We start from the raw sequence: 10,923 nt of genomic DNA on the forward strand, positions 1-10,923 counted from the left end.
ATATACACATAAAGATTTTCTGTCCAACCATCCAACTAGTTGATTGGTCAGAATGAAAATCTGGTAACGTATGGGAGAAAATGATGATCAGCAATTTGCTCCTAAAAGCCAGAAAACAGATGAAAATGGTCGTCAGACAAGTTTGGTAAATGTTTGATCTAAACAATTTGTTCAAACAACAGTTTTTATCCATTTTCAGGTGTTTGGGAGCAGATTGCTTTCATACCTTACCAGATTTTCATTCCACCCAATCAACTAGTTGGATGGTTGGACAGAAAACCTTTACGTGTGTACCCAGCTTAAGTTTATATGAATATGAGACATGATGCCTATGCCAAATTGTGAAACTTTTTGTCAGTATAATTAATTACAGTATATGCACACTACATTGCAATGATTCAACTGTATTTCTGTACCATAGAATTTTCATAAATATGTCACTGGACTTTGGAATAAATATCTATATAAAATTAACCATAAATAGCAATGTGTTGTTTATGCTATTTATGTGGTTTTGTTTAAGTAATTGTTTTTGAACGATCTGTTAATATGACAAATATATAAGATAAACACACTGTTTATTTTTAACTTATATTTTTAATTAAAATATATAAATTAAAAAGATCAAAACTGAATCTATAAAAAGCATTGTGATATCAGGGTTCCAGACTGTAGATAGACAGTAATTAGATAGACAATGTCTAGGTAGACGCCAGATATTAGACAGACAAAAGTTTGACAGGGACAAAAGATCGAGGGACAAAAGATCGACACACAAAGGTCGACGGGTACAAATGGTCGACACAAAAATGGTCAACACACGATTTTTTGTTTTGTTTTTTAGGGTTAGGCTTGGGGTTAGGGTTAGGCACTTACTGGAGGCTTAGGGTGAAGATTAGGGCCAAAAAACAAAAATAAAACAAAATCATGTGTCGACCATTTTCTTTTGTGTCGACCTTTTGACCCTGTTGACCTTCTTACATGTCGACCTTTTGTGTGTCGAACTTTTATCTGTCTAACATCTGGTGTCTACCTAGACATTATCTATCTAATTACTGTCTCTCTCTTATACCACAACCTGTGATATCAGACAACTAATTCCACCTCCATATTGTAGGCACCTGTACTAGTGTAAGTGTAATACAGATAGCATGTGATGTGCATACTGTATATTAGCAGTTACAAATGGCTAATCAGGCAACTGTCATCTAGAAATACAACCACCCCTTGGCTGTGGTGAAATAGGTTGTAATATAACTGGAAGAGTTAAACTGTACATTACGAGACAATTTTTCATCAACACTTGGCATGCATCATTTCTGAAATACTCTGTTTATTGCAACACTTGCCAGAGACATAAATCTCTGGCTATTCTTATCAGCCTACTGATTTGCAGAAAAAAATATATGAATAAAAAGTCAGGCAGCAATACCGAACTTTGAAGTATATTGTAATTATTACAGTCTGCATCACAGAAAAAACTAATCAATATTCCAGACCTGTGTACTAACAAGAAAAAATGGGGATTTTATTGTGATCATATTTTGGATTTATTGCTGCTACCAAATGCAAAGAAGACGCGTAATCAGGAGGCGTGAGACTAATATTACTGTGATACTGACAAGCAGAGCTCTGAACGCAGGCGGAATGAGCAGTTATATGAAGTGAAGACACTTAAAACTCCACAAGCTGACGCATAAATATCCATAAGATACGTATCTCAGAAGCTGTATGGTAATAAGATTTTTTCTCTGCCCTCTTTATTCTCTTATCAATCCAAAATAGGTCTAGTCTTGTTTTCGGTTACATCTACACATAAGCATTAAACATAAAATGAGACCACAAAGTAACAATAAAGAAACGAAACTGCAATTAAGTTGTCAGGTGTTACTATAAGGTTGGAAGTTTAAAAAGTACTGCTCCCTTTTTACCTTATTACTAGGAAAGATGGTTTCACCATTAGCTTAGAAAGTGGTTCTGTACAGTAGAAGACTATTGAATTGTCCACCAAGGAAATGGCAATGGCCAATTATATTAAAATGTGGGTTATATGTCTTTCTACAAGTAATGGTAACTCTAGTTATAATTATTAAATTGTATTATTGGGGTAATTAAGCCAATAAATTAAACAATTCACATATATGGGGTCAGAAATATATTATTTCTTACCCCATTGTGAGGGTGAATTCCCAAATGTCCCACTACGGTCTAGTTCTACCTTTATTTGGATGAATACATAAAAAAGCATTCAATTACAGTTGTTGATCTTAGTGGACTAGGTGCTGCTCAGTTTTTATTGACATTATCAAAATGACGTCGATAGAGGCATGGCGTTAATTCAAGGATAGCAGGAACTGCAGGAGAGGTAAGTGCTATTTATGGTCTACTACAACTATGAGGGGAAATTCAATTAGCTGCGATAACCCATTTTCATGTGTAAAAGTGAATTTGGGATGAAATTTTATTTTCGCTCTTTTCAATTAGCCGCCCAGTTAACGCGCGCTAATTCTGCATAGTGATTAATGCGTATTTGTAATCGGTACACCTGAAAGGGTGAAAAGTTGAGGAAAATCTTTATTTTAAGGTAAAATGTGGGGACTTGGGGCCTGATTCAGCAAGGACCGCTATTCTGCTTATAAGCATGCAACGCAGTTGCTAACATCAATGGTGATATGTAAATGTTTGCATTCGCATTGCGATCGCAGACTAACATAAGGACACCCACTTCCCCTTACTCACATCCATATACTTTGACAACATAGCTAAACAATCGGTAACATAGAGTAACATCAGACCTATACGCACAGTTGAGGCAGGTCAGACCTCACTCAGGAATTGCTAACTTCAGCGCACACTATGAGGCCTCAGGCAGCGTCTGGTATCGCAGTGGCTACTTTATGCATGCCCATGCAACGTCGTTGAAATTAACTGGCACACCTGAGTTCGCCCAACTACCCCCCATCACTACCCACAAATGGCACTTCCTGTCAATCACTCTGCGATGGGTCTGTGTAGCATCTGTGATCGCAGTCCTGAATGCAGCTGCTAGTTCGCACATGTGCACTGCGATGCCTATGCATGCGCAGTACACAACAATCAGCCGATTGCGTGCGTATAAGCAACTGCGTTCCTTGCTGAACTAGGCCCTTGGTTCAGAACCACTGGGACACCATCCCTAATGATTAGGCACTTAGAAGTTTTTAATTAGCTTAATTTGGCCAATAATAACGTAACTTTTTGGGGGAATTCTGCAAAGTGCAGTATAATGAGTTACAAGATGTGGGACAGGTATATGGGGGTGCTGTATGGATGGGGCAGGTGTTTTAAACATTGCAGGTGGCAGTTACAGGTGTTTTTTTTAAAGTGGCTTCAAAATTAAAATGACCCAAATATAAACTGACAGACATTGTTATACACCCTTTATTATACTACAGCACTTATTTTGCTGAAACTTGCTTTGTATGATTTTTTTCACTGTTACTGAAAAATGCTTATAACAAACATATGACCTACTTTAAGAATCCCAAATAGTTTGCTTTAGGTCACTAACAGACTTGTATAATGTTATCCTATATTAGTTTGCATTTTTAGGGGTACAGGCTAATTTTCTAATTTTCACCTATACTTAACTCATGTAACACTTGCAAGAATTATTTCCCGAATGCCGGAAGACGACTTTTTTAACAGGCGCTAGGTGCATTAATTTAATGCACGTTACCTTAACGTTATATCGCGGAAAATTGAATTCCCATTTACATAATGACAGCAAATATGTTTGAGGTAATTTACTTTAAATAGACCCTTCACGGTGTATATAATTAATATATATGAACAATGGAAATTATAGCACTCGCATAGGCCAAAAACATTCATTGTCTTTCAATAGCAAAGCTATTACATTTAATAAAAACACTAAAAAAACAAGCAAAAAAACCCAAAAGCACTAATTTTTAAAAACAGGCACCATTTCAAGAAGATACAAAGATAAATACACAGTTTGATTGTGTTTTTGATTATCCCAACTTCAGAGAAAATAAGTCAACATGTGGATTTGATTTTTGAATTGACTTACCACAGGTTACCTGACTGGTCATCAGCCTTTGAGAACTGAATCAATATTACCCTGTTTTATGCCTATTCATTTTGAATTCTGTACCAGCACAATTGGGAATCCGCTCCATGACTTTGCCAACCTTAATGCAAAGTCGTGCGGTCTTGCATTTTTCTGAGCCAAAACAAGCACTTCCTTGTAAGGGAGTTGCTAGTAAATGCTGAAGAGTATGTGGTAAAATGTCACATTAGCCCTTATTTACAGAAAGTGCTATAAATTCACAACAGACATAATACAGGATAATGGCGTAAGTGGATTAAAAATGTTTGGACTGTAAACTATATGAGTGAAATCTCAAGATCAAATAGAATTTAAAGCTTGCAGCAGATGAGAAAAAGCACAGACTTGCTCAGGCTGGAAGAGACATGCCAGAAATTTATGGTCACCAAATCCACTAATAGCTGCCTGCTTTACACCCCCAGGAAAAGAAGAATACAAACAGTTTTGGCAATATATTTCCACTACAATAATTTGGAAATACTTATTGTTATTATAACACTACTGTATATCTATAAATATGTTTTATGCCATACCCTGAATTATTACCTATTTCCAAATTTATCACACAGCTCATACTGGGCTAGCAGAGCAGCATATTTTCCCACCTGCAACTGCTTTCTATATATACATATCTTGTGTACAGCTTCATTAAACCTAATTAGGAGCTTTTCATTCTGCAAAGGGGGGTTTTGTAGCAGCAGAAGACACACAATTTATAATAATTTAGATACTAGATTCAGTTTTTTTCCACCCATGGAGAACACTGTACTGATTTCTGTTCCAACGTTTACAGTAGCTGAAGGCAAAATCAGCTTCAACTTTTACATATGAGTGTACCTGGAAAAATGTTGACCAATTATACTTGACAATCTATTGAAAATTGTCCTGCACATTCATCTGTCAGAGGGGGCCACCCTTATATTTTTTTAAAACACCATCTTATATAAATTGTTGACATTCACAAAAGCAGGAAAAAATGCAGTATAGAACCAGAGGTGGCAGTAATAAAAGTGTGAGTGAATTGAATTTGCTAGTATTACTTTTGAAGCATTAGGAGAAGTGGCTGTATAGCAGTATATATCATCATTACGCCATATACTGCCATTGTGCCATATACTGGGCAACTGAAACCATTTATATAGTCCAATTGGTCTAGCACTCACAGTAAAATAATAATACTTTGCCCGGTGCCCTCACATAAATATAAAATATTCCAGCAAGAGGTGCGTCCCGCATGGCATATGATAAATATACCACAACACAGAAGCTGTATACCAACGTTTCAGTGTTTTATTAATATCTGCACTTTCATCAGGGCCCTGATGAAAGTGCAGATATTAATAAATCACTGAAATGTTGGTATACAGCTGCTGTGTTGTGGACCATTTATCATGTGCCGTGAGTGAACCACCTCTTGTTGGAATATATATATATATATATATATATCAGCTAGTTTACAGTTGAATTTAAAAGATGACAATTTGCATATGCACCAATATGCACCTGCTCAGTTATGTTTCCTCATCTGTTTCTAGAGCCAGCTCTACTTGCCCTTATCTGCTCAAAGCTCAAGGGATAGCATGAGTCAGGTACATACAGCTGAAAAATTGGTGCAAATTGTGCACACTCGCAGTGTGACTAATTTCACATAATGCTTTAAACAATGTTTCACAAATACTGTATATGTATGTTCAACTTTAAATCATCCACAAATAGAAAACTCAATAATATTTTTCTGTTATTACCAACTTGTGCTAGTAGAGTCAGGTAAAAATATCCTCAACATCAATACTCAATGGGTCCTACAGGCCACAAGAGCAGATTGCCTGCTGAGCTACAGATCATTGTCCACCTGGTAACCTAGAGTCAGAGTTGGCAGAGCAACATTTTGCATCTAAATACACATGAAATATATGTTTCATAGAATCACTTCAGACCCATAGTGCATGCCTGCATTGTAATTACGGACATCATCATGCATTTGATATAACCTCAAAGCAACCATGCAACATATGTATATGTTTCATATTAAATGACTATACAGAAATGGCCCATCAGATGTCAATGTAAATTTTTGTTAATTTAAGAGAAGCATACATGTCACCCTATATATATTAAAAGAATACAGTGTATATAACAAGCTGGGTGCCCCGACATTCATCTCGGCTAAAAGTAAAAAAAAAACATATACAATCTTTAGATGATGAAGAAAACAGGAGTTTAGGCGATGTTTAGATATGGCACTGCCTTAGTAATTGAAACTGAATATGGCCTAGATTTACAATTGTGCAACATTAATTAATATAAAACTCTTTCTAAGCTGCCTTAGGAATGAGACGTGTTGCCCTATATATGAAGTAAACCCTGTTTCCATCTCTGTTTCTTACACGTGTCTGGACTGTGAGAATAAAGAACTAAAAAAAATTGTTAAAGAGTGTGAATGATGGAGAATGAGCTTCATATTACATTAATGGAAATATCAAACAAATGAAGCCATTTGCACAATTCTCTAAGGGGTAAATTTACTAAGATGGGAGTTCTATTTAAGAAGTGATATTGCCCATAGCAACCAGTCAGATTCTACTTCTCATTTATCTAGCACCTTCTAGAAGATAATACCTGGAATCTGATTGGTTGCTATGGGCAACATCACTTCTTAATAGAATTCCCATCTTATTAAATTTACCCCTAAGTTGATTTTCAAGGTGATTTAAAGGTGAACCAATAGTATGTGTTTTTATGAGCCATTTATATATCTACTTGTATATTTATTGATATTTTATATAGCATAGCAATAACATTACACTCACAGATACCAAAATGCATTCCTTGCTATAAGAGCCACTCTGCAAGATAAAGTGTATATTAATGTATGGTGAACAGGACATGTGTTAAGGATTTTTGTTATTTGAAAAACTTTGGGGTCTATGTACTAAGCCTTGGAGAGAGATAAAGTGGATGGAGATAAAGTACCAACCAATCAGCTCCTAACTGTCACGTTAAAGACTGTTTTTGAAAAATGCCAGTTAGGATGTGATTGGTTGGTACTTTATTTTCATCCACTTTATCTCTCTCCAAGGCTTAGTACATAGACCCCTTTATGCGAAAATAGGAATTTTAAAATAGGGAGTTTTTAATTATCAATTGGTCTACCTAGCACATCTGATGAAGCCTACAGAAGTACTCACAGCTCATATAGTTAGTTATTCTCCACCAATGGCACTTGATCTGGGTTGCTACAAGTCATGCCTTTCCATGCAAAAGCTAAATTGATATACAGGGCGGCAATAACTGCTCTTTAGCAGTGACCAACAGAAACTAAGTTGAGATGGAAGTGATACAGCATATAGTATGAGACTGGCCAATCATAATCTTATTGCCAATACATTGTGTAGTATAATGAACTTTAGAAATTAATTGCATTTGATATGTCTTGGTGTGTGTGAGTCACTGTCAAACAGGATATTATTACAAAGATTAGCTAAAAATCACATGTAAAATGTGTCCTTTATTCTTCTCCTAAGTATTGTATATTGCTGGTGCAATCTTTAAGTTAAATCCCACTGACTGTCAAATAATTAAGGAAACAAGGAAACATAAGAATGGCAGGGGCAGTCCAATCCACAGTGGTACATGATTCCTGATGACTGATATGCTTTTTGGACAGACATCATTTATAATTACCATGCAACCAGTGGGACAGCAACACAGGTACTCATAATAAACATTGTCCAATGTTTTACAGACAGCAGAAAGGTTGTTATTGTTGTGGATATGAAAATTATTAATTATAACCTAAAATTTTATATTAGTTTAAACATAAAACATAGAGGCACTTATGATATAATTAAAATATAAACATCAATTGAAGCTCTTTATTTTATACTGCTGGTGTGGCTGTCTAACTAATACATCAACTAAGTACTGTACTGTATGTCTTATTATCTATTTGTTAGTCTATCTCTGTGTATTTGTTAGCAGAATAAAAAATTCATATATACATATATACACATTCATATATAGATATAGTATGTAAATGCACCTAGACATTAACATGTACTGTATAAGTTAGCTTGGAAACATAGACACACGGTCACATTAAACACCCATATACATACGTCAAGCTGTCTATAATATAATGCACTGAGTACTTTGCCTGCTAGGACAGGATATTCACGTATTCATCTAAAAAATGGTGCGCTAGCGTCTAATTGGATTTCACATGCACTAGGGGCAGGAACTAGCTGTTTACCCAAATGCTGCATCACTTTGGTTTTAAAGTAATTTCAGTAAAATAAACTGCTACATATTGCTGATTACATTCCCATGACCACTATGCGTTTACTTAGACATCAAGGAAAGAATCCTTGACTTCAAATGCCAAGCCTATTATACTTCATTAAGATATAATTATACTTTCACATCACAAGGAAGAACTGCGCATATTTGTACCTTTCTAAATTCCCCCAGAGGTTATTTTCTCTGCCTCTATGAAATAAATAGCATGCCTGCTATAGCTCCAAACACACTAACATCGGGTTTGCCTAAAGTCTAAACAAGCTGAGAGCAAGGATTAGTTGGCATTCTGCTTTAGTGTGAAATTCAGCAAGGTCTGGCCAGCCTCCAGCCTGGAGCTGTAAACAGATTAGAGAATGGTAATGCTGCTGTCAGGAGCAGTTTTCCTCTGCTATCTATTGCTTTTTGTGTGAAGTTATTTTGATTGTACAGTCTGGCTTCCCTACAATGAAAAGCATCATAAATAAAGTTCTTATAGCTCCTTGGATGACTCCCTCCCCGGCTTTTTCTGCAGTCAGCACTGACCAGTTACACAGATACACAATGACTGATCACAGACCATTCTTCTCCCCAGTGCATACTATGCAAACAGAAGCACAGAGACACCTCTGCCCCAAACTGAAGCCAGAGATTCAGACTGAGCCCTGTGCATGCCACACCGGCACATGCAACTATCTGTATAACATGGACGTCTTTCCAGAACAGAGAATGGATGGACCATGACATTACCCACATTGCATGCACAATGATACCTAAGGGAACCTGCCAAAAGGATGGAACACTGAGCTAGCAGGGGATTTACTGTACCTTGCAAGGCTCCAGCAGAGCCAGGATGGTGATGATGAGAAGCCTGTGAGGACTCTGCATGATGCTGCTCCCCTGTCTGGCCAGAACATCAGTACTGATCCCTGCTGCACATCCTGCGCTGTCCCTGGTGCTGATCCTGCGCTGTCCCTGGTGCTGATCCAGCAGCCAAAGTTTGGAGCCCAGAAAAAGGCGAGAATCGGGTAAGGGGATGGAGAAAAGGAGGAGGAGAGCTTCTAGGAGAGGTGCTTAGACCTGGGCAACGGATGTGACATCACACCAGCTCTGGGGGCCCCTGCTGCTTACATTGATTTTGGGGTGTATCATCAGGAGAAAGAAAAGTACGTGACCCAGACTATATGTAAATGACAAAAAAATCATCTTTTTTTAAGAAATACGGGTCACAAAACGATCCATTGATTTTATACTCTGTGGGCTCCTTGTCCTTCAGACCATAGTTCTATCACACCCTGAGCAAAACTCCACCACGCGATTTCAAGCTCCTCACTCTGTCCAGTGTAATACTCCGTGGAAGCCAGCGACAGTCTGCAGAGAGGCTTTCAAGTTGGCTCTGTGCCTTGTGCTGGGGGATCATCTCACGCCTCTATAGTGCTCTAAGGTACTTAGCAGACCTCACCTCACTTTGGGGAGGGAGGATGTCTCCTGGGTGTCACTAGTGTACAAATAACATTTCTATAGCCAGAGGGGGCAGCAAATCACTGGTTATTTTTTTTAGTACTGAAAGAGTTAAATCACATTTGTTAAAATCACCCTCCACATCTGACTGTCAGTAATGGGTTAAAATAAGTCATTGCCGTTTTGCTGCGCTGGGTGGGTGATTGCTCAGTCCCTTTTGGTGTCTGTGCAGTCACAGAGAGGTGGGACAGAGATTCAGCATACAATGAAAGACCTGGCTGAGAGAAAACACCCCAAGGAGAGAGAATAATTTAACACACGCACAACCTGTTACCTTATTTCCAACTGCTGCTGTAGTGTCAGAAAGAAGATGCACAGCTGTTTCATTCATTTAATTGAAAACAGCTGAAAAATTTCTATTTAAAATATGGGAAGATGATAATTTAAGAGGCTTATTTTGACAGACACCATCACCTTCCTCACACAAAAACATACACTTAAAATATATTGTTAGCTGTTAAAACAGATGGTCTATTATTTGATCTTATATGAAGAAAATTGTGGCCTTCTAAGCTGCAACACTGCTCAATTGGGTTCACTAGAAAGCAATTATTATCATTGATCTTATCATGAGACCACTGTCATCCCTGGCATTTTAGGGTAACCTGGGTGGCAGGTTAGATTAACCACAAAGCCACTACCATTTTATCAGAGTCACTTTAATCAGTCACTGAGTCATGATCAGACTAATTTGAATGTCCAGCTTGTATTCCTGCTTTGTACTAAGGAACCATCTAAATAATGATTAAATGTCAGCTGTATAGTAAATGATTCAATATTATTTAGATCATGGTAGATGGTCTGTGGGTCTCTAGCTGTTGTTTAACTTTCAAGCAATGTGATTTATGATGATAATTTTCACAATCACTGTGCAGAAGCAGCAATAAGTGAACACTAGAGGAAAAACAAAATGAAAAATGTATCTGCATATCTTTTTATATCTAATGCATATTGGATCCCAAAATAATATTCTGTGCAGGACAAGTGTGAGTCAATCTGGAGTAGTCACTTATCAA

The 10,923-nt window shown here is 37.2% G+C and overlaps 1 protein-coding gene across 1 annotated transcript in view; it reads right to left on the reverse strand.

Moving 5' to 3' along the window:
* OLFM3 (olfactomedin 3) overlaps window positions 1–9,824 on the reverse strand; it is a 225,868-nt gene extending 216,044 nt beyond the window's left edge. Inside the window, exon 1 of the mRNA XM_088451313.1 lies at window positions 9,215–9,824. Coding sequence (XP_088307439.1) covers window positions 9,215–9,274 — 60 coding nt within the window. The 5' untranslated portion in view covers window positions 9,275–9,824. The remainder of the gene's footprint in view (window positions 1–9,214) is intronic.
* Between the last annotated feature and the right edge of the window lie 1,099 nt (window positions 9,825–10,923).

The sequence above is a fragment of the Taudactylus pleione genome, unplaced genomic scaffold, assembly GCF_031769625.1.
Source record: "Taudactylus pleione unplaced genomic scaffold, aTauple2 ptg000546l, whole genome shotgun sequence".
In the NCBI taxonomy this organism is placed as follows: domain Eukaryota; kingdom Metazoa; phylum Chordata; class Amphibia; order Anura; family Myobatrachidae; genus Taudactylus; species Taudactylus pleione.